The sequence below is a fragment of the Barbatula barbatula genome, assembly GCF_947034865.1.
Source record: "Barbatula barbatula genome assembly, chromosome: 12".
NCBI classification, from domain to species: domain Eukaryota; kingdom Metazoa; phylum Chordata; class Actinopteri; order Cypriniformes; family Nemacheilidae; genus Barbatula; species Barbatula barbatula.
The window spans coordinates 6,763,610-6,787,879 of NC_136775.1; the positions used below are offsets into that span (position 1 = coordinate 6,763,610).

Below are 24,270 nucleotides of genomic sequence, written 5' to 3' on the forward strand. Positions count from 1 at the left end.
AAGAAATTGCAGAAACTGCTGGATCTGTGTAACATTGTGTTTCTGAGCTCTAAGAGGATACGGGTGGCAATGCGTCCACTGTGTTTCTCTTTTCTATCTGTTTCCATAAAGTTCAAAGAGGAGAAAAGGAAATTCAGAGAAAATGTGTATTTAATCAGACAAACATTGTGTTCTATACATTTCCATATCGCTGTTGTCCTTCTCTTCATATTTGGGATTTAATAAATCATTTTTATCAGTGACCCTTTATGTTTGTCACTGGGTTTTGCAAATATCTAACCAATAAAGTGTTAGAAAGTGCTTGTCCACGTTGACAGCATTTAGTAATATAAAAAGTACAGGGTTTTTTTCCATTTCCTGAAAACCAGTGAATTTAGACATCCAAGACTTCGGAAGGAGAGCGCAGTAATACTGTATAAAAAAAATTCTGGCAGGGTCAATCTAATCAGAGATGGTGATATTTTTCATGTGGACCAATATTGTATTTATTTATTTTTGAGTTTTGAGTTTATTTTGAGATTTGTGACGTTTTAGATTGCAGTCTTTTGCAGGCGCTTTTGCTCTCTGGTGATAAAACGCATATAAATTTCCCTCTCCACTTGAGGGGCAATTGCTACCCACACAAAGTTTTCTCTTGCTAGTTTCCAGTTTTCCACACTGTTTGTGAGTGACTTCAGTGCATGTATTTGAAATCAGTAAAACATAACATAACACACTACATTTTGATTTGAAGTTTAGACCAAACACACCCTCTTTACAGTCTAAAGTTCTCTCAAAGGCTCTTTCATTCGGCCGTTCTGTCATGTTTTATTCAGTGTGGAAAATCTTAGTTAATTGCTCTAAACTTGGCTTTTCACGGCCGTTTCCTTAACAACAGGGGAAAGACCCCCTCTCCCTCCTTTTTTCCTTCCCAAACCCTGCCCATTTAAGGCTGTTCCTATTTTTTCCTTATCCTCTCCCCCTCTTTCCTCTCGTCTGCGTGTGAGTATTGTCAGACAGCTTTCCTGCCGCTGGTTGTGAGTGCCTGACAGAGGCAGAACTCTCTTACGCCTCTTTTTCGAGTCTTCTGCTCTTTTGTTACAGACTCTTTTAATGCAGAAGCAAACCGCAGTCATTGAGTTGTGAAGACAAAAACGTATTTATTCATTGGCTGTAAACAGGCTGGGTAATCCTGCTCAGCCTGGACTGTGTAACATATTGATGCATTCATCTCTGGACTAAACCTCTCAAGAACTTTGAATATGCAAGTGACGGTCTAAGACGACAGCTTTAACCTTTCTCTGTGGTGAGTAACTGGCCGGTTAGTTTATGTTTTGTCATATTATATTGGTAAAGGTTACATACTTGTTGCTGTGATATTCTTTTTGTAAGATTGGCATCTATCTTCATATCATATGGCATAAATATGATTATAATCCTGATTCGGATGCTATAGATATTGCATTGGCACATGTGTCACATCTGGGTCTGTTGCCCATATGAATGCAGACAACATTATTAATTCCTGTTTACTGACTCAAATTTTCCCCTTTTTTCGTGTTAGTCAGCACGACTTCTTTCATGTCACCCAGCAGGACTTTCAGTCTAATGTATTTTAAAACTCGGTATCATTCATATGTATAAATATATATCAACGCAATTTGATGGGAATTCAAACCTATTTTACAAGGTGCCCATTCCTACGATCTCATTGGTATGTTTTGACTTTTCCCCTTTGACGTTAGGTTTAGAGGCGGGGTTAGGGGAGCCATTTATCATTGTTTTGCCCCCTCGTGAAACTCCTGTTTTAAGTAAAAATGGCTTTTGCAGCTGTGATTTTAGGGTTTGGGGTGAAGTAATCCTAAAATGTACGACTTCTTTTGATATCAGGTTATAAAATAAATGTAAATTAACACGCAGTCTATGAATTGAAAGTCGTGCTGAGTGACATTAAAGATCGCGTTTCACAGGCAGTTTCTGCCAATCTCATATTAATCTTGAGTGCCTATACAGTAGTATTGCATACGTCGTATCTTCTAAGAGCATTTAGTTTGATCAAATTCATAAAAGAGAGATACAGCTGTACGGTTATTTCTGGGAAAACACGAGCTGCTAGTGTGGGACTAGTGGGGATACTGGGATGGAACTACAGCACGAGCAAGCAACACATCATCACATTAATACCTTCGTGTTTTGTACATTATGCACGTACACGCCGATTGCCAAGAAAACACAGACATTTGAATGAAATTGACTTACCGTGTGCAGTTCATGTCTGGCATGTCTTTTAGCACTGGGACACGCCATCTATCAGTTTCAAACCCTGTTAGAGTGCTCTGGGAGTGGATCAAGTACCAACTTGTTATTTAATAAGTTGAGCATGAGAAGCCAGCACTTATAACAGTGTAAAGAATTCACAATGTATGACATAGCATGATACCCGATCTTTAAAAAAAATTGTGCACACTGACATGGAAAAATTGGGATATTTATGTCCATGAACACGCATTTCTATTTTCCAAATTTTATGTCAATGCCACGAACTGCCGTGAGATTGGGATGATACTTATCTTGTCCTGTAAAGGTACGATTCATGAACCTTTCAATCAAAAACCACTGTATGTGAAAATTATTTTAGACAAAAGAGAGCAAATTCATTTCCACCTTATGAAAAATATATTTGCCTCCATATGGGCTTTCAGTAAACCCTGGATTGTTGAGCATACGTCAGTATCAGATGTTAATTGGTTAATGTATTACTATTGTGAAAACAAACACCCTTGTGTTTATCTGTGTGAAGGTTAGTAATAGTGTAACGTGATCGTGTGGGATTAGATTAAGGGTTTTTGCTTGGTTTATGTGTACCATCAACTCAAAGGGTCTCCTGTACCCGAGCCAATACGGTAGTTAAAATCCCCCATGTTTATATCCAGCCCTTTTTAGTTATTAAATAAACAGTTTAATTTCACCAGACGTGAAAATGTCATGCAATGTTAGTTTGATTTATATCCCGAAAAGAGAGATAAGCAAATCCTGCAGCTATTTTTTGTTTAAGGATGGATGAGTTGTGTTCAAAGCCATTCAACCCTGCTCTGATCGTCTGCTCTCTTCCGCAAACCCTGTCCACCGTGTTTATCAGCAGCCACCTTATCTTCATGAGAGCTGGTAGTTAACATCGGCAGTAGATTTAGATGGGGTCAGGGGTCAATCCCCACTCGGGCTGCATTTGTAAACTCCTGCCGTATCTACATTGTTGAGATGGGCAGATAGAATACACAAATACACACAAAAAGCAGCCATGTTGAATAATTGAGATTGGGTCAACCTACTGTAAACTGTGACCTGCTTTATTTATAGAGAATATTTGTTTAGGTTCCAAATTTGCACAAAAGAGAAGCAGAAGCAAGCAACCGTGTTTGTAAATGGTTGTGTTAACAATGCAAAGAGCTTGTTTGATTCTGAGGAAACAAATCTAAAGTGCAGCGTAAGTCGCTTTGGATAAAAGCATCTGCCAAACGAATACATTAAACTGTAGAATATTTGATGAACTATAACTATATAATTGACATGTCTGCATTTGGTACACACTTATGAAAAGCAAGATACTGTGTATTTACATTATACATTTTATCAGTGACACTCACACAATACTCAACAATTTAACACAATTTTAAAACGAACAAGAAATTTCCAACAACCACATCTGCATCTCTTCTGACTCCACATAGGGGTTACAAGAGGTCACGACCCCAAGGTTGAGAACCTCTGTCCAATGAAATGACGCCCTTAAAGTGGCGCCGTTAAAGACTCTGACATCTCCACATTCACATGTGTCAGGTCTCACATGATTGATCTGGAAGAGAGAAGAATTTGGGCCCCACTTATCTGAGTTGGATTGATTCAGACGCATGGGTTTAATGACCAGTCTGTATTTTAAAAAACTCCCAAACATTCTTTCTCTGCCTCATCTCTGTTTTTATTAGCTGGTGGATGTTGATTGAGAAAGGAAATATCTGTATTCAAAACTCCAAATCCACAGCAAGTCATTTTCTGGTGTGAATAATCGAGCACAGCTGAGTCGAAAACTGTTTGCTCTGTTTGTTTATTGTATGCAAAATAATAAATTAACCTTGACCTTTGTTCATCTTTTTGGGGTTAACAATGTCAACAATCCATGGAAATGATGAAAGAGTCACAGAGTAATCAGAGGGTCCATGTTAGAGATCCAGCATGTTTCTGGAGATCTACAAAGGTCTCAGGAGCTAGATGGATCTACAGATGAGATCACACTCTATTTGAGGAGCTTTGGAGATGAGATCAGCTGAGGGTTGCGTGGTCCATCACGCACAAACTTTCTGGGATTTTAATTTAAACACACACATGTTGACATTCCATAAACATCTTTTTTTTATCGTTTATACACAGCTAGTTATAAATACTATAGGCCATTTCGTCGGACGTGCGCCCCAGGACTGCTATTAACTTGCGGCCTGTGTTTGGCTAGTGTCAAATCATTTAACTATTTATATATTTTTTAATTATGATAATATACATTTTTACATGTATTAAATACACAAATTGTTGACTTTTGTTTTATGTTCAAAATATTGGAGAGGCAAGTTTAGCCGTTTGCAAATGTGTGCAGGAAGATAAAGGTGCCGTTCCACGTGATGCCAATTTTCAAACTTTAGTTAGTGTGTAATGTTGCTGTTGGAACATTAATAATATCTGCAAAATGATTAAGCTCAAAGTTCAGTGCCAGCGAGATATCACAACAGACTCGGTCAGCTTTAACAATCAGAGGGTTTTGGAAGGAGGAACTTTATAGAAACCGAAAAAAATCTGATCGTTTTGTGAGAAGAGGTACAGTGGTGAACAATGGACTCAATGGAATATGTGAAATATAAAGCATTTTTTGAAAGAGAAACTTCCTTTGTTAAACACCCAATAAACATAACCAAAGCTTCGAAAACAGCCAATGGTACCTTTAAGTATAAAATCAATGCGTTGCAAAATAACATTTTCAGTACATTATACGACAGTACCTAAAGTGCAATTAGTGTACTTTTTTACCTAAGGTTGCAAGTTGGTACAAGTTGGTCATAATCTTATAGAATTATTTTGGATTATTGCTAAACCTGTAGTGCATACTTGGGCTGATGATGTGTCCATGAAACACACACATAAGTGTTTTCTCTTTTGCATTTGCATAAAGTATTGAATCTCCAGTATGAGACACACATCTGTTCTACATTAACGCCCAACCCAAGAGCACAGCCTTCAGCCACAAAACCCCCACTGATACCACCAACGGCTGGCAACTACACCCTCTGTTATATTAACTTCACTGAATGGATGCACATCATGAGCTTGTCATGAACTTGTTGTGACCTCACAAAGGGATTTTGAATGGATGTTCCAACCTGATCTCCCAGGATCGTAACTATTTTAGAAAGTGGCTAATTCGTCTGAAGTTGCGCCATGTGAATAGTACACAAAACATAAGATTATTAGCAATACTGAAGTCCCTCCCCTGTCCCTAAATCTTACGTCTTTGTGGAGAAAGCAAATCATACTAAAACATATGAATAAGATTGTGCAAGTATATATGAATTAATAACCAATTCCCATGAGATTGTGTTGGATATTCCTTAGCAGCCATATTATAATTACTTGTTGTTCTGCATCCTATTTGTAATCTCAACTCATATATTCATTGTTAAAAACTGCTTTATTTTTTTTAACTGTTGTTGGTATTCATTCTCTCCTCTCTCTTGGCTGGCCTGGCATGCATCTTGAGGGTCACCTCCACCTTTTAAGCAGGGGTCAAGGATCTGATAGCAACCACATGTCTGACTTGCCTCCAGATGAAATACCCCCCTAAGTAGCTACTGGCAGGGTAGCCCGTGCAAATGAGTTACACAGTTAAATCCGCTGGATTCCCTGTCAAGAAAAACAAGGAAGAAAGACACTCTGCACTCTTTTGAAAATGTTATGGTAAGATCCAGGCCTGTTAAAGAGCTCAAGCGAATTCAAATAAGGAATGGCTTTGCCATACGTCTCCTCCTGAACGGTTTAACAGGCAACTCAATGGGTCTCTCAGCTGTGTATGTGTCCGGGTGACTGGTTTGAAAGTTACACTCAGCACCTGTGGGTTTCTGGGAGGACAGACTAAAGTTTGTGGGGAGGGCTTCTGAACGTTTGTTTGGTGTTCAGGTGAAGCTGGCTTATGGGAGGAAACAGGACCTCAGAGACTGCACGCTGGCTGAGAAATTGTAAAGTCAGCATTTCTGCACATCTGAACGGTTGTTTATTGAAGATTATGAGGATGTCATGAGGGTTGTAGAGTTCTGTGCAAAAGATGATGATAAACAATGTTTCAAAGTGAATGTGCCTTCAGGGACAAATTATATCCCTTCAGTCTTCATTCCAACCCCGATGTTTATGAAATTGGAAGAAAATGTTTCTTTTATGTGCGTAATCTTTTTTGTGTATTTCAAAATAATTAATTATTTTGTGAAAATAGGCCTGTGGTAGAGATGTTTTAGGGCAAGACACGCCATTCCCAACCTGTATGACGTTCTTTGTTCTGCAGGACACAAAAGAAGATACGATTTTGGAAACCAAACATTTTTGGCCTCCATTGACTCCCACTCTAAAGACACAAAACCACTGAGACCGTTTCTCAAAATATTTAATTTTGTGTTCCACAGATGAAAGAGTCATAGACAGGTTTTAAATGATGAGACCATTTTTATTTTTGGGTTAGCTGTCCCTTTAAAGTCCCTCTGTGACTATTCAAAACAGTCCAGGTTGCGGTAAGACCGATAGCAAAGAAGGTTTTTAATAGTATTCTATATATTTAGACCAGAGGTCATGTAACCTGTCCATAGAAATCTCATTAAATGCAGGTTTAAAGCTGTGCATCAGTCACCGAGCTCTTCTTCCACAATGATCACAAGTGGTTCAGTCAGTGTGCCAGGAAATTCCAGTGGCGGAAAGAACATTTTTAAGTATCGTAAATATCCATGTGCTTGTTTTGGCCGCCGGTGTGTCATAAAAACGAGAAGACTGCAGTGTCTGCTCGGGTTATGTTTTTCTTTTGATATTGGTAGATTCAATTATAGACTTTAATTTCATAGATTCAATTCTCTTTATGTTTGTTCGTGATATTTTTGAGTGCAGCACAAAAAGGGAGTTGGTTGGTCAGATTGTTAATGAGTGATGTGTCCTTTGGCTTTAAGGACTGAAGCTTCTGTTGTATAGCAAGACGAATTGTTCCACAGGTCACTTCGTGCCTCACAGTTCATCGACTTAAGCTCTTGATTTAGACTTACTGTGTTTTCGGAAACTGAGAGTCTCAGAATGTCTGATAAAGGGGAACGAACAAATAAGGAGATGGTATTTAGGTATTTTCACTCAGTCACAAATTTTCCTGTCGAATGGAGACAAATCCAGGGGAAGGAAATGCTATTTTGGTTTTCTTATTGCGAAAATGAAAACAGTTTTCACTGAATCTGACAGCTTGGGCTGTCCCCTGATTTATTAAATGTTTATAGTTGTAGTCATAGTTTAAAATACATTTCTGCTGTTTTTTAAGCTTTAAGACAGACACATTTTTAAGCTTTAAGATAGACAAATTTTTGTACTTGACAGACAACTGAAAAAAAATTGTACACTGACCCTCCTCTCAACAGGTAGTGGTCTAGCTTTTGTTGAAACTAGTAACTTTGTATTAGCACCTAATATACTATTGCTCTTTTATGACATATCGCTTATTGCTTCCCGAACTCTTTGTAAGTCGCTTTGGATAAAAGCATCTGCTAAATGACTAAATGTAAATGTAAGACAGTTTTTACGCTGGCATTGATCTATAAAAATGATAGTGTCTTTCCTTTTTTAAATCAACCATTAAGCATACCGTTTTTAAAAATAATGAATCATCTAAATTCAATAGTGTTCTGTCCAAAATTCCACAGTTTTTTAACTTTATTCAGGGTAGATACCATATTGTTTTTTTAGTTTTTTAATAAAAGGAGCCGTTTGTCAATCAGTCTCCAGCAGACAGTCATGAATGTAAATAAGGTCAATTTTGACTGCATATTGATAGTCCCCAGACGTCAGAATGTAACATAAGTTGGCATTTTCCATTTGCTTTGTCAGGTTCACATGCACCATGTGAGCAACAAAAGTAAGGTGAGAGAGAGAGAGAGAGAGAGAGAGAGAGGGGCGAGTTTAAGGGTTATGGTGATCGTAGGGCAGGAGGTCTGTTAATAATTTCCTCCTCAGGGGAAAAACAAAACACAAACAAAATAACAGGTTATTGGCTGTTTAGACAGGCTTTAAACACATCTCCAGCTGTCATTAGTCTTCATGATGTAAACGTTTTAGTGCTCTCCAGTCACAGTTTAGAGAAAATTGTGCCTTATCATGTGAACAAATGATTACAAACAAAATAAAGTATGCAATATGATTTATCAGTGAGGTCTGATACTACAATACAGGTTTCTGGATTTTGGGTCACTATTATTTATACATCACTAAATCACAACCAATCACATGTGGAGTTCATGGCATACTGATACTGTATTTATGAACCTTTTGATAATAACCACATTTGAGGATTTATTTAAATCGGTTGGTCCCTGCAGTAAATTATACATAATATATTACTCATAAAGGAACTACAGTACTCATGAAAATATGCTTGGATACCGCTTCATTGAAACATTCACAAGTCAGCAAGTTCCAAACTATCCTTGAAAAGCAAACACGCTCTGCTAAACCAACACGATCTGCCACATCTCTACCCACAGAAGAGAAGACTTTCACACCATCTGCCATTAAGATTTCAAGCTTGTTCCTAATATCTAACAGCTGAGCTTTATTCAGTTTTCAGGCTGAATCATTTAGGCTTGTCATTTTGGAAAGCTATCAAAACCAATGGTAGAAGTACTACAATGTAAAGAAAATGTTTCTTCACAGTCAGTTCACCGTGATTTGTTTATCTCTATTTATTTCTCTTAAGAACTCATTTATTATGTGCTGGGTTCCTGTCTATAAGGATATTTGTTGACGTTTGGTGAAATTCAAAACAAGAGTTCAAGGCTGTGCGTTTGTCAAGCCAACTTTCTGTGTCCACTGAACAAATGTGTCCGTCATTTGTTTGCTCTGCAGATGTCTCGGTCAATTTGGATGTGATGTGGTCTGACATGTGTGTGTTTTCTATATTGTATAGACGAAGGACCGCATAATTTGCACAACACATGGGACAGGATTCATTCAGCTGAACCAAAAGTTCACAATGAAGAAGAACTGAACTCCTGAACTATTGCTTTTATATGGTAAGGCATTTTTATTGTTGATACATTCAATGATGATCACATTTTAAAGGTCCAGTGTCCAAGATCTAGTGGCATCTAGTGGTGAGGTTGTGAACTGCAACCAACGGCTCTCTCCCCCACTCCGCTTCTTTCCCAATGGAGATAACATATTTACAAAACACGCTTTTCAGAACAGTTTGTCTGTTTAGGGCTACTGTAGAAACAACATGGTGAATTCCATGTAAGGGGACCTGCAGTGTATATAGATAGAAATAGCTCATTCTAAGATAAAAACAATGCTTCATGATGTAACGTCTTTAAACACCTCTGAAGATGTAGTTATATATATATTATTGCATTTCAATTGATCCCGTAATAGAAAAATGATACACTGGACCTTGTTTCGGAATTGAATAGAATAATTTTAAATACTAGGACAAATGATGAGAGGATCTTAAGGTGAAGTGCTCCTTTATTCGATGCAATAAAATTCTACATTTTAGAAAAATGTGTCAGTCCAAATTGTAAAAATATTAATAATGTGTATTCAGTTTAATGTGTTTTTACATTGTTTCTTAGAATGCTTAACCATTATGTGCAGCACAGTGATGTCATTCAGTCAGAACAATAGTGCACCAGAAAAGCCAAAATCAGCAGGAAGTTCTGTGTGACTGTTGTGGATGGGGTGAAGAGGAGGGGACGCAGGAAATGTAGTAAGATCCGGCAAGTCCCTGCGTTTTCTGTGGCGCCTACTACGCGACATGGAGTCAGATTAAAACCAGATGCAGAACCGTCTTAGGATAGAGAGTTTTTCTTGGGGGGGTTATAAATATAACCTTCTCAAACTCTTGCCCTACTGTACATGAGGGTGCGGCTCTGTTGGTTGACTGCAGGAAATATAAATCTTTATTTTTGGAGTTCACAGTTAGGAAACACACAAACAAAACATTGAAATGCATTGGACTTGATGTCATTAGGGAGGGGGCTCGGATCATCTTTTCTTTTATCCGGACATAAAAAAATCCGGCAAACAAAAGCACCAAAAGCAAAGGTCTGAGTGCTGTCTAGACACTATAAAGTAGAGATTTGGATAAGAAAAGGGCTTCACTAGCTGGTGGTAAAATTGACATTTTGACCTCACAAAGAGGCCTTGAGGATCGCATGGATGTCAGGGCTGTGGACCTGTACTTTGCTTGGACCACCAGTACACAACCCTATGAAATCATTGACTTATCGGCCACTTTTATTTTTATTTACAGTACATTAACATTAAATTAAAGCTGCACATTTTGTTTCTATTGGAATGTGTACGCAACAATCAAACCCATGACTGTTGTGTTGGTGCTTTAGCAAACAAATAAAAAGAAGAACACATGCTATAAAAGCCACTCGGCACACCTTAACATGTGTCTGTTTAAATGTGGATTTAAGATGTTTTTGTTTGTATTAGGATAAGGTTTCTGTTTGCCTGTGTTTTTGAGAGAGAAAATTAAGTTCTCGCTATGTACCGTGCAGAAAATCTACATTATTTTCAAATGTTTATCTTTTAGGTAGCACAAAATAGCACGAAACCACAATGAACGTTAAACGGAAGGAGATGGATTTCTTGAGCAACACTATTGCTGCTTATGCTCACATTAAAGGTTAGTGCTTTTCTAATATTTACAATTAAAGCTTTTTCATTTCTCACCTGCCATATTTATAAACAATGACAAATAGGTTGATTTCCCCCAAAAGTGAAACACATCTCAAAACATAATTTGATTTGCTTGCAGTGTCTGTTTGACGATGGCAGATGGAGGGAGCATTTAGGAAACCTGTTAGAATCTCAATATTGCTATTCTGTTTAGAGCTAAAAGTAGTGCAAAAATGACACACTTTGATACGAATGTTAAAAATGATAAGTTCACCAAAACTAATCCTGTATGACTTTCTTCTGCAAAACACATATTTTGAAACACATTGGTGACCAAACAGCATCTGGCCCCTATTGATCTATTCCCTGAACACAAATGAGACATTTCTCACAATATCATCTATGTGTTGCATAAAATAAAGACATAAACACGTTTTGAACAACATGAGGATAAACGAATGACTGAATTTTAAAAGAACATATTTTGCCAAACGGAGATGTAAATGTATGAATCCATCTCCGTTTTCTTCTCCCTCTTCAGAAAATCCAGAGAGTTTTGGCCTTTATTTCGTCATTGGCGTATGCTTCGGTCTAGTGCTCACTCTATGCCTCCTGGTCATCAGGATCTCCTGCAAACCTCGTACCACAACAGCACCTTCCACACCGGAGAAAAAACAACTAAAAGACTATAGCGAGGAAGAGGAGGACAGTGATGATGAGGAGGATGAAGATGCAGGAGAACTGGAGCACCCTGTCCTCCATAGCAGCACAGAGATCCCCATGGGCAACCACCAAACCACGCCTGATGGAACTCTGAACAGGAACGTGTTCACATCGGCCGAAGAGCTGGAGCGAGCGCAGCGATTGGAGGAGAGAGAGAGGATCATCAGGGAAATCTGGAGAAATGGACAGCCGGATATTCTGGGTACGGGGACTGGCACTATTGGAAGGGTGCATTACTACTAACACACCCAGAAGTTCATAAACTCAAGCCATCCCTTTAGGTCAGCTCAGAGCACTGCTTTCGCAGACTTATCAATGAATGACCATTGCATTTAGCTCTTTTTTACATTGATCAAATGTAATTCTGTAAGCAAAAGATACAGCCTCAGATGATGTGTTGTATTTGAACTGTTGTCAATCCTCAACTCATGGTGCTTAATTTAAGTTCTTGTCGAGATTTGGATCCAACATTTTTGTGAATTGTAGTGTTTGTGAATCGTAGGTGATAATTAGAGGCTCGCAAAAACCAAAGCACTTTTGTACGTGCCATTTTTGTATTAAGATGTTTTTTTAAATGTTCTATGCTTTTATTTTCAACTAATGCACTCCTCTCCCTATAGGTCATGTCATGCAGTTACAGAAAATGTTGTTAAAAAACATATTTAGCTCTTTTCTAAGTTTATTTTCCCATCGGCAGCATTTGCAATGTAAATCCATGGGCGATAATAACAAATCAGTCAATGATATATTATCAAATCTTTTCAACTCAAGCATTCAAAATATTCAGTACAAAAAGACATTTCACACACAATTCTTTAGATCTTATGCATTTTTAATAAATGGCATTGTTGATTTCTCATTCGCAACAGTATTAACAGTACTATATTTGATACATTTCTGTGCATACCATTTATGATCAGTGCACTTATTTTATAAACAGAACAGAGCTCGCAAGCAGCCAAAGGGACCCAATTCCGTCTATGTTTGTGTAAAAACTCTCTATGTGTTTTAGTCAAGGATTAAGTTCAAAGTGTTTTTGGTAGTTTTGATCCTTTTGTCTCTTGTCACTTTGGTGATTTCAGGTGCTTTTGTACTGTTTTGATTTCCTGTTCACAGATCACCTGTTTGAATTAAGAAACACAGGAAGAGTTCTTGGTATTTGTGTACACTTTGATTTAAATGTTATTCAGCTTACCAGTTATCCAAAACCCAAACAGGCTGACAAGTCAACCGATGTCTACAAAGAAGTGTTTATATAGAAGCTATTGCCGGTATATTCTTATGCAACAACTTTTGTCGTTGTTTGAAATTGTAGAAGTTTATGAAGATACTTGAGTTAAATCACCTAATAAGTACAAAACTCACATGGCATCAAAGAAAAGGCCAAAAAAGGAAATCATTTGAGTTTCTTTGTGAATGGTGGTACTGTAATCACAGCGAAAGGACTCAGAAACCCGGTTCTATGGGAATTTGCTTATGTTGTTGTTAAAAATAGCCGATTCCCACTGATTTGTCAGAGGCTATGAGGATCTAATGTATTCCACATGGTTTCCAGATGTTGTTTTTTGTCTGAAGAGAAACTAAATCCGCATCAGTCTCTACATCTTTCTCACAGGGAAAACTGGGAACTTTCATATTCTGCTTAGTTACCAAGCAGCGCATTCTGTCATTCACCAGCTGTATTATTTTAATTTTTGATGTTGAAATGTCAGTGATGTGTCATAAGTTCTCTGTTTGATCAGGATATTGGGTTAAGGAAATAAATAGTGAATATTCGGATAATTCAATTAGAAAAGAACTACAATTTCTATATTCATCAATGATCATTTTAACAGACACAATTAATTAATTTTGTGATATAAACAAATTTAGGTCTTGAGGTATTTTACCATATCAGTGAACTATTTATTGTTTATTGTCCACATGATACAACCAAAAACAACACAACAACATATGATACATTATTAACACTCATCTTATGAATATGTTTAACCCTAAATTACCATAAAAAACATAAGATACTCAAATATTTGGTATTTACACATTTAAAAGTGAACACGTATTAAGAAACAAGTGGCAGGTGCTCCCCTAATCATATGAGCTGGTAACCAGAATATAAGACACAAGTCTTTCTGAATAAAGTTTTGGTCCATTGAGTCAGAAATTATTCAGCAGGCAACATCTGTCAAGTGTCTTCACACTCTCCAATTCCTCTGATAATTCAGGTTTGGCTTTTGGCAGTCTTCACATTGAGGTACACAAGGGGTGACGAAATATGCCTGATATTTGATGGTGACTATTTTTTCCTTAGAGCCTCCACTTCATCCTGCAAATATTCAAATCACACGGTTTATTGTGCAACTATAAGTATATGATCGTATAAGTAACACAAAATATTAACATTAATATAACATTATATAACATAATATGATTACGCTTTGTAAAATAGAACTCGGGTGACGACGTTTTACAAGATAGGTATGAAATCTGAATCAGTTCAAGCCATTTGTGTGTGTTAACTCGATGCTGCCCCCTTGCGGATATAAATGGTGCAATTAGGCTTAATCATAATTATAGCAAGCTTAAATGTACTGGAAAATGCCTCAAAATAAGAGAATATACACAGTAAAAATGCTTTGCGGTTTGTTTCAAAACGTTTATACTTGACCCATTCATAGGTTGAAATAACCCCCAAAAATGTGTGTGTAGTTGGTGTTGTTCTGATTTCTAAAGTTGATGTATAACTCTTATAATAATAACCATGTCCTTCAAAATAGACACACCTGCAGTCTGGTCCGTTTGTCTCTTTCATCTTTCAGGTCATCTCTAAGATCCCGTATGTCTTTCCTGTGCAGGAAAGAGGGATGTTGCGGTCAAATAAAAGTAATAAGATCGTTTCAGTCCTGTTGTAAGTTTTTGATACTCACTCATGCTGAGCTTTGAGGAGATCCAGAGACATGCGGAGATCCTTGAGTTCTGTCAGCACAGAGGCCAGTGATGGGCTGTCATTCTGAATCACAGTTTCTGTCTTGGGTGGAGAGGTGGACTTGGTTGGTTGGTCAATTTTGTTGGAAGGTGCTGAATTACCATCTGTATCCTGTAAAAAATACCACCCGTGATACGTTACCAGATATAAGTAGTATTTTCAATAATAAGATATTGTTTTCTAAGTAACCTTTGGTAACACTTTATAATAGCTTTCAGTAATACGTCTTTTTAATAACATTATACAGGGCTTAGCAGATCCTTTGTTCGTGTACATTCAAATGTGATTATATATGATAAGTTATGAACGTTTTGAAAGATACACGAACCAGTGATCTGTTAAGCCTTATATAGTGTAATAACTTCATTAATGAAAGTTATAATAAAGTGTTATCCAAACCTTTAGTAAGTCTGGGATATTATGCAGTATTCCATCTTTCTTCTCTGATGTTGCACTGTGGTCTGTTTGAGCTGAAATCTTTATGAACAACAGACGTTATTTGTATTATTTATAAATGGCAAAGAGAGTATTATGCTAGAGCATCTCGATAGCTTCTCAAAAGACTAAAGATGCAGTAAAATATTTTGTTTGTGAAAACATGAAGGGGGGTTTCTTAATTCAAGGGAAAAGTTTCAAACTTTTACAAAACAACAAATTAGTTAATCTAGATTCTGAGGCGTGACCGCGTTAAAGAACTTTTGAGCACAAAACTCACATTTGAGGAGGTGGGGAGGGCTGTTGGGGGTCTTCTCTGCGGAGGTTTTGCTCTGTTGGCTGTGGGATGGTTGAGTTTTTCTGAGGCCACATCTACACTGTCAAACTGGTCGAGGGTCTTGTCTTTTATCTCTTTCTGTGTTGGCGAGAAGAGGGTTTGTTTTGGTGAGGAAGGTGGTGGCTCTTCATTTCTAAGAGGAAAGAAAAGCATATTTCAGTTAACATATTCATTTAAGTGAAAATCTTCTGTACATAAAATGTTTAAAAAAACAGAAATAAACATCCAGAACAGGTTACATGTATCCTATTTGTCTGCATGTGTCTTCAAGTATAAATGATTAAAAGGTGAACTTTAAAGTTCCAAACAAAACATCGCATTATTCGCTCTAGCATTGTACAGTACATAGAAATACATAATTTCAAAACTGTTTTCTTACACTGCCTTGTTAGGACGGTTCTTCTTTTCATTATTTGTTTTCTCAGAAAAACAGGAAACAGGCAGTTTGAGTTTGTTTAGTCCCTCAGCAACTCATAAAATCTCCATTCCTCTTTATAACATTGACCATTTAAAGAGGCTTTGGAATAACACTGATGCTAAATGATTCTTTAACCAAGCAGAGAGTCCTTAGCAGACTAAATAAGCAAGCTGAAGCGATTGTTTTGACATTTTTCACACATTTTTTAACTTCAATTATATCTAGCATCACCTACTTTGAAACCGTTTTGATTGGCTTGTCCTTTACTGGTGGTGGTGGGACCGGTGGTTTGTGTAGACCAGGCAACTTAATTTTACAAGGTGGGTCACTTCGAAAATCTTTAAACTCTGGTTTCTCATCTGTTTAATATGGAACAGAGCTGGTGATAAAATGCCATCGGGTTGCATCATATTCCTTAGTTAACATTAATCGTAAGGTACAGTGGGGTACAAACGTGTGAAACACAGAATTTGCTTTCTAGATCATTCAAGTTATGCTGGAATAACATGAATCATCAGGCTTTGCTATTTTGGAGTATGTTGGCAACCGAACAATGGCAGTAATCATTAACCTCTATTGTATAGACACAAAACCAATGCAAGCCTATGGGTACCGCCGTTGTTTGGTTACCAGCATTCTTCAAAATATCTTCTTTTGTGTTCTGCAGAAGAAAGAAAATCATACAGGTTCAAAATGACAATGTTCATTGATGTCAGAATTTTCATTTTTGGCGAAACTATCAGATTATGCTAACTTTTCGTTATACTAATAATACAAAATATACTAAACAAATTTATAAATTTGAACGTCATACATTTGAACCCCATTGTACCATAATGTACTGTATTGTGTTTTTAAAATGATTACTTTTAGTCTCTGTTTTTGAGTTTGCATCAGAGTTGTTCTGGTCCATCGCTGGCATCTGATTCGCTGAGATACAGAGAGACATGAGATTTTACAGTCAGTACCATGTCAATGCAGTGCCCCTTTATCTAACATTTGTTTTCCATGCAATACAACTAACAATTCATCCCGCCCTTTCATTTTCGTACAATAGATTTGAATGGTTTGTTATAATAGATTTGAACGCAGGTTTAACGCAAACACTCCCTTTTATAATTTCTTCACAAACTGCACAATATAAACATGATCACATGGAACACATGTCTCAGTGACATGAGAACATTGTGAAGCTTCCCTGACAAATGAGCAGTTCAGCCGGCCTGCTGTTTCCTGTGGCAACACAACAATTCTCATGGCTGCCAATAAACCAAAGTAGGATCCAAGCATTAACAACCCCTAGAGATATCACTTTACCAAGCAAAAATGACCTTATGTGGTATACAACCTAAGCCACATCTTTATTCATGTGCTGCACATGAAGCAAGGCTTACACATCCCTGTACATTATTCAGTATGTCTTAACAAACCAGATCCCACAACTACATAAACTGTGCTGATAAAATACAGTTCACCCTCCATCATTTCACCCAAATCCAACAACTGTAAGCATTCATCAACATTATAAAAGACACACATGATCTTCACATACCCTGTCAGTATTCCAGCATCACACAGCTCTCTGCATATGGCAATGAAGGCGTGTATATAGAGCATCTCTTTCCTCTTGAGACTGTTCACATGACCTCTCTTCATGGTCTACAACTTCCTGTCACAGCCCTAAACAGCTGCCACAGTGTTTCTTACAGCGGTTTGTGTGGTGGTGAATGTTACGTGTATCAAGTCCGATTTCAATTGAGCCCCGAACAGAGATTTTCACACTTATTATAGTGTATGAAAGCTATTAATGCCTCTTTACTACTGTCTCAAGAATAATGCAGAAGCGATTCAGCTGTGTATTCATTGAGTTCCTGTCTGTGAGGGGGTGGGGGGAAAGGAACGGGTCATGTCTGAGCGCTTCAGAAACATGTAAAATTAGCAGAAAGCTCACTTCCTGTCTTACAAATAACAGGTGCGCAGATGATTGTACAGCTGTGTAACGCGGATCACTTCGCCTTCAATAAAAGCATACAGGTACCTCATAACTCATTTATCTCTAATGTGTTCCAGCTTAACAGCATGTATTTCCTTTTTATGAACTATGTACTATGGGCTATTTATATGATAAAGACATAATTATTGTTTCAAGGACAAAACGCACTGAATGTAAAAAAATAAAAGTCAAATATTTATTTTGTATGTGTAAGACAATTGTCACTGCCCGATATACAGTAACGCCATAAAAACGGACAACTTATATTTTCAGAACAAAAAGTAATTTAGCCGTGACTTATTCTGTGTATAAAAGAATTTTAATGGCTCATGTGGAATTTAAACCTACACCACGTACAGTCAGACTGACACATGCCTTTACATGAATCAGTGTTTTATCTTAACAAACCAGCTCGCATACCTCCAGAAACTCCAGCTAAATCAAATCATAAGTCACCTGTTTTTAGTTATATCTCCAGCTACATCTTAGATCTGAGATTTACATCTTGTTGAACCTGCCCTGCCACCATAACATAAGTCTTACCTGCTTTTTTCACAGAACCAAGTCTTGCTGGTGGCTGGCCCGCATTTGCGATCTGCGTCAAAGGAAAAACGTCAACAAAACATAGATGAGTCCTTCTGAGTTAAAGCGCAGACTCATTTCATGTTCAAGTCGTGGGTTTCAAGCTTCCTCTATTCCGAGTCAATTTCTTTTAAGCAGCAAAAAGTAACAGGAAGAAAATAGTCATTTAGACTGAAGTTAGCCGTAGTGACGTCATAGATATGATCATGCCATTAAAACATAAGCTTTAGCCCTAAAAACAAAACTTTCAACTGAAATTATTGTCCTTGGCCAAAAATTAGTTTTCTAAGCCAAAGCATTACTTCAACCCCACAGCAATGTTGATATAAGGGAGTATCCTGTTCTCCGGCCCAGCGCAAATGGGCCAATCCTGAGAAAAATGTATTTGACACTCACATGAAGGGCATCCGCTGGGATCACCATGACGAAGTTATCTGGGAAAAAACCCCGGCGTCCATTTAGTTCTCCCTCCCACCAGCCCTCGTCCTCGCAAGTCTTCAGGGGAAAAGAAAACACAAGCTGACTCTCTGCCCAAGAAAAACACTTGCTTGTATACAGTTGGTATGACACTGGCTTATATTATTTGTGCTACTGTATATTAGCTTTACATTGCATTACATTTCAGTTCGATTGGATTACATTTCTTATGGAGCAACTTGTTTGCTTGTATGTGAACTGTTATACAGAACAATTTCATAAAGTTTGTTTCCTATTTTAATGGTAGGTTATATTTAATGAAAAAATTATAATTTATGTCAATCTCTTAAAAGGCTAAATGGTTTGAGTAACTACATATAATTGGTCACTTAGGACTTCTTTGTAATGCTTAAATCTGGCGTTTAGTTTTAAATATGATCAAATAGACCACTTTGCAAGATGTAAACGGCCCAGAAGCACTTCGGGTCATAGTTTTTATTTAATAATGTTATTTTTTATATCTTAGATATATAATACAAATATATTTGTTCAATATTTTAATTCGGCTTTAAATTTTCTGTGGGTAAACTAAAACATGATGTTCCTCTGGACCATCGAGGTTACATCTTCCAGAGTGTTCCATATTTAAAATGGCATATTTCCGTATATATTCGTATAATAAAATAATTTAAGCAAAGAGATGGGGTCTTGAATCATCCTAGAGGTATTTATTTTGTAATAATGACAGCATGACTGTCCATCATCCCTTACACACATTTTTTTTAGGTGAAATATTTTTCCATCAGGAAATGTGTGCTGTATAAATACAAAGCATCGTGCCGGTCACCCGTGACACACCTTATTGATAATTGTTATGACGTCTCCCTTCTTCAGGTCCAACTCGTCTTCGGCAACAGCTGTGTAGTCGAACATCCCCCGACAACATTCTTTCACTGTGGAGAAGTCAAAGATGTATTCAGTCAATTCCACCGCATTAACCTTGTGACATACAGAACAGCAATAAATCGCCTTTTGTCTGTATAGCCTGAAGGTTTTGTGGTTGAATGTGAAAGCACAAGTTGCTTCTTATCGGGTCTGAAGCCCTAAGGGAGGTTTCTTTAAGAATAGACGTTTTGTTTCCTGAAGTCATGAATTGGTATTGTCTTGAAACCTGTTTGTGTTTCACTGTCACTGTCAAAAATAGACCAGGTATGGTACAAGTGCTATTTAATCCTCTTGAGCAAAACAACTTGAAGAGCCAGACAAACAACTTTTAAATTATACTATAAAATCATGATAAGATCATCATTTGTTGACAGTATTTACAATGTTTTTAGGCCTCTCACCATTTGATGTTTTTTTCCTTAGACTTGGTCGCTGGTGTGCTTTTCCCTGATTTAAAAAAAATGAAAAAGCAAATAAGTAAAATATTAAATGAATATATTATTTACACAAACTGAATTGCTAATGAAATATACTTTACCTCTTTACTGAAAACAGCTTCAGAGAGTTTAGGTCTGGATTTGCTGTCAATTATCTTGTTGTCTGTATAAAATTTAGAGGGTAAGACATATATATTGTAAAAACATCCTCAAATAATGTGATGTGATGAATAGGTTCAAGAGGTGCTTATAAACGCTGCATTTTAGTGTACATCACCTTTCAAGGGGACAAAAATTTCTTTCACAAAATTGGATGGAAAAGCCCCTATTTGGTTATTTTTCTTTCCCATCCACCATCCATCTTCGATCTGCCAGGCAAAATAGAAACGTTTTTTAAATGAAGGAAATGTACATGCAGTGAGGATCTCAAACTTTGGTCATGAGTCATTGAATCATTTAATTATTCATTGAATCATTCACTCCAACAATAATAAAAAGTCTTATTGCCCCATATTAAATCAAAATACATGATGACGAAGCATCATTGACATTTTCGTCACAGATGTCAAGAAAGCAAATGTATTAATCATTTTTAATCATGTTTAAAGGACAGCTTACATTAAAGTGCAAGAACAAAAACGATTCGTTCACTTTGTGGATTCAACAAGTCGTTATGAACGAAAAGCCAAACTGTTAGCGGATAAAATGAGTGGCTACTTACACGAAACTATACGGTTTTAGTAAACTAAATCACACAAGTGTTATGAACAAGTTTAACTGTATTTTTGTGATTTTGAGGACACAAAAATAGTCACAACAATTAATTTCGCAATTCAGTTACACCGAACAAAAGGCAAGAACCGACAGGCGGATGACATCAAAGTACTGCAAGAGCGATTCGACAGCACCACCTTCCTATGATTTTTCGAAGGGCTCACGCGGTATGGTGATGTAAGTTTTAAACAAGAAAGGTAAGTAAACTAATCACAAAGCGGTATCATTTTTAGTAGGGATACACCGATACCAGAATCGGTATCGTGCCCGATACTAAGCTTGTGTACTCGTAAAAATGCAACAATACCTAAGACCGATACCTCATGTGACATAACTAACAGAACTGACTGAAAATTGTTGTGAAATTTGCTTTGAAAGTTTGTGACAAGCACATAAAATCATTTCTTTTTTCATAAAGTGTTTAAGGTGGAGTTGTTTGTATGAAGCTATTCTATTTTTATTAGTCTCACTATGTTGGGAAAAGGTACAGGCATCGGTAGGCATTGGTATCGGTGAGTACCAGAAAAATATATCGGTCTTTAAAAATGGTATCAGTGCATCCCTAATGTTTAGATAAACTAATATTCTATGCTGATTCCAGAACATTTACACAGATAGTATTACCAATAACAGCATACACAACCTCTCTTGAGTCTTGAGTTTAGAAAATACCTCTTTAAGAATCTCTATGGTCTCCCCAACAACCAGCTGGAGCTCGTCCTCGTTCACAGAAGTGTAGGCATAAGTAACTTCGCATTTTCTCGTCAAAGTCTTTGCTTTCTTCGCTGGAGAGATGAAATAAGTGGAAAACAATTGGAGCATTTTGAAACACATGAAGGAATGAGGACGGATCAAACTGAACTGTTGTAGAAACACTTCTAGTTTTCAGTTTTACAAGTACTCTTTTATGACAAGCTCTGCAGTGTTTTATAGCGGATATAGTATAGTCCTAGCCTATAGTCTTGATTTTGGTTGTTAGTAGGTATAATTTGAGACCGGATGTGGTGGCACAAACCCTTCATTAGCCTGCTTATTTTAGTACACCATGCCTTGGACAACTTTAAGCACTAAAGCTTGAGGATTTTAACCAAATGTGGGATGAACGAAATGTTTTTCAGATTTTAGGAAAAGATCTTTCTATAACTAATATTATTATTGGGGGCGTGTCTATGTGAATTAACGTCTATAGTGACTATGGCCCTTCTGCACAACGTTTGAGTCTTAAACAACTTATGATCAAGGGACTTACTTTTTCTAAGGCTTCTTGGCTCTCTGTTGCTGTCCCCTATTAAGTAAACAGGCACTTCCTGTGGGAAGAGAAGTTTTTTGGAGACCCTCATGAGAACTAGAAGTTTTGGCAAGACATACACACGGACATGGAAAGAGTTGTCTGACAGGACGAGACCTTGACAAAGTTGGCAGGAAAAATTCCTGTCTTTCCTCTCAACTCTCCCTCCAGCCATCCATCCTCTTTGCCTTTGGACACGTTCTTCACCACGTCCCCCATCCGCACCGTTAGCTCGTCCTCCATGTTCGCCTCGAAATCGAGAAGCACAAGCACCTCTAGAATAGACACGAGTCAAGTGAAATAGTCTAAGATCAATGAATTATATTAGGACTTTGTTCATGATTCTATGATCTAGTTTCTTAATATGTTACACAATACACTTTTTTAAACACCAGGGAGATTTATCTTTAAAACACATGGACTACAAACACGTAATCATCTGAAAGGCATGAAAAAACATCATGAAAAGGAAATAGTAAATGGTAGGATTTATGTGACTCTAAAGAGCAATACTACAGCTGGAGTACAACAGCGATGTGTTTCAACAGGCCTATATGTGCCGGTATGCGAGTTGAACTTCAGTGAATTGAACTCAAGAATGCATAAGGAGCACTGTGCACGATTCACATTAGGATATGACACCATTGGGTCATTTTGGAAGATACAATTTAGATCCCGCCTCTATGACAGGTATTTCTGGGCATTGCAGACTCATTACTCTACATGTTTAGTATCTTACTATAAAACAAACAACATAATAAGTCATTCTTTATCACTTTATGACCCGTACTCTTACTAAGCTTCTTTACCAAATACGGAGGTTTGATAGTTAAACTTGGTATTAGAGAAACAATGATACTCACCTAACACAGTTATGTTGTAACAAAAATTGTATATGCACATTTTAACCGGCCAAGAAATTAGAAAATTAATAAAAAACCGATGCAATGCGTTATAATGTTAGTTATGATATTAACACTTAAATAGAGGCAGTTTAACCTCCTAGAGCATTGGTATGTTATACTTACTATAATATCATATTGAATTTGTGTTACAGACCATTTCCATTATCATTATCTAGCGTAGACATAATAAGACACAACTAAAACAAAACACAAACAAAGGATACCAAATACCAAAGACATTATTTTGTAAAAAGGCATAAAAACTCACCCATGGCCCTTTTAAAGCTGTGCCCTGTGCACCACAACGGATACTATGTCGATTGTGTTTGGTTCTCAAAGCACCGTGAAATCACACAGTGAATTACGCTGTCTGAATAAGTGTAATACGTATTGCACAATCTACAGGGAGCAAAGGTTTTCTAAGACCTCCTTCTTTCTAGTTGAACACCAGCATTGTTGAAAAAGTCCCGGCTAGTCGTGACACGTTATACCTTGAGAAAGAGAGAGAGATAGAGAGAGATTAACAGGTGCGACAGGTTTGTGTTGGTATGAGCCTTCTGGTAAACGAGTCACGTGTCATAAACAAACAGATTGTTAGAAGTTCATTTGGAACAACTTGACGGTGAGTAAATAATGACAGAATTGTCATTTTTGGGAGAGGTGTACCTTTAAGAAAATCTGTCCATAAAGTTTTAAAAGGTTATTCACACTCGACACAAAAACTCACTCAGTTGTAAAATTCTCTCATTTTTATTATTAGGTACAGTATTTAAGTAGGTATACAAATGTAAGGCAAAATTCATATTTTGCACAGTGCAAATCAGAACCCAGACAAATAAAAAATGTTAAATATGAATATCTTTTATTTTTCCCATTTTCTTCATGATATATATATTTCATTTAAAATCTTCAAAATGAATTCTTTTCTAAATCATTTGCCTACCCCGCCTAAACTTTTAAGAACAGATTTGTAAGCTCTTTTCCGCCTCGCTTCATTTACTGGGACGAAAATGTCTACCTGCAGTAGTTTGGTCCCATAGCGAGACCGTGTCATTCATTTACTATAAGTCATGCTTCTGTTCTATTGGCACA

The 24,270-nt window shown here is 37.2% G+C and overlaps 2 protein-coding genes across 6 annotated transcripts; one reads left to right on the forward strand and one right to left on the reverse strand.

Moving 5' to 3' along the window:
• Positions 1-813: 813 nt before the first annotated feature.
• On the forward strand, positions 814-13,450 carry eva1ba (eva-1 homolog Ba (C. elegans)). Of its 4 annotated transcripts, none has more exons than XM_079470031.1 (5): positions 814-1,285; positions 9,218-9,323; positions 9,882-10,025; positions 10,853-10,945; positions 11,480-13,450. In XM_079470031.1, the coding sequence occupies exons 4-5, from the start codon at positions 10,879-10,881 to the stop codon at positions 11,902-11,904; spliced, it is 492 nt and encodes a 163-aa protein (XP_079326157.1). In that variant the 5' UTR covers positions 814-1,285; positions 9,218-9,323; positions 9,882-10,025; positions 10,853-10,878; the 3' UTR covers positions 11,905-13,450. The 4 variants fall into 4 exon arrangements, with proteins under 4 accessions (XP_079326157.1, XP_079326156.1, XP_079326158.1 ...); XM_079470032.1 differs by having other exon boundaries at positions 978-1,285; positions 9,882-10,015; XM_079470030.1 differs by lacking the exon at positions 9,882-10,025 and having other exon boundaries at positions 11,480-13,446.
• A 92-nt stretch (positions 13,451-13,542) lies between these two features.
• sh3d21 (SH3 domain containing 21) lies at positions 13,543-23,756 on the reverse strand. 2 transcript variants are annotated; one of them, XM_079470028.1, is made up of 17 exons: positions 23,447-23,756; positions 22,391-22,548; positions 22,235-22,292; positions 21,658-21,770; positions 20,489-20,579; positions 20,313-20,374; positions 20,176-20,221; positions 19,688-19,782; positions 18,809-18,907; positions 18,374-18,425; positions 16,705-16,767; positions 16,073-16,196; positions 15,363-15,552; positions 15,047-15,124; positions 14,589-14,758; positions 14,445-14,508; positions 13,543-13,987 (listed from the first exon to the last, which is right to left on the reverse strand). In XM_079470028.1, the coding sequence occupies exons 1-17, from the start codon at positions 23,448-23,450 to the stop codon at positions 13,958-13,960; spliced, it is 1,497 nt and encodes a 498-aa protein (XP_079326154.1). In that variant the 5' UTR covers positions 23,451-23,756; the 3' UTR covers positions 13,543-13,957. The 2 variants fall into 2 exon arrangements, with proteins under 2 accessions (XP_079326154.1, XP_079326155.1); XM_079470029.1 differs by lacking the exon at positions 15,047-15,124 and having other exon boundaries at positions 23,447-23,740.
• Positions 23,757-24,270: the final 514 nt, after the last annotated feature.

Bases quoted from the DNA above. Each gene is read 5' to 3' on its own strand.
- sh3d21 (XM_079470028.1), bottom strand. The intron at 20,580-21,657 runs GTATTTTCTAAA...TTTGCCTGGCAG, and splicing joins CCATAGAGATTCTTAAAGAG to ATCGAAGATGGATGGTGGAT. The intron at 20,222-20,312 runs GTAAAGTATATT...TTTTTAAATCAG, and splicing joins AAGCTGTTTTCAGTAAAGAG to GGAAAAGCACACCAGCGACC.
- eva1ba (XM_079470031.1), top strand. From the start codon at position 10,879: ATGAACGTTAAACGGAAGGAGATGGATTTCTTGAGCAACACTATTGCT. The intron at 10,946-11,479 runs GTTAGTGCTTTT...CTCCCTCTTCAG, and splicing joins TGCTTATGCTCACATTAAAG to AAAATCCAGAGAGTTTTGGC.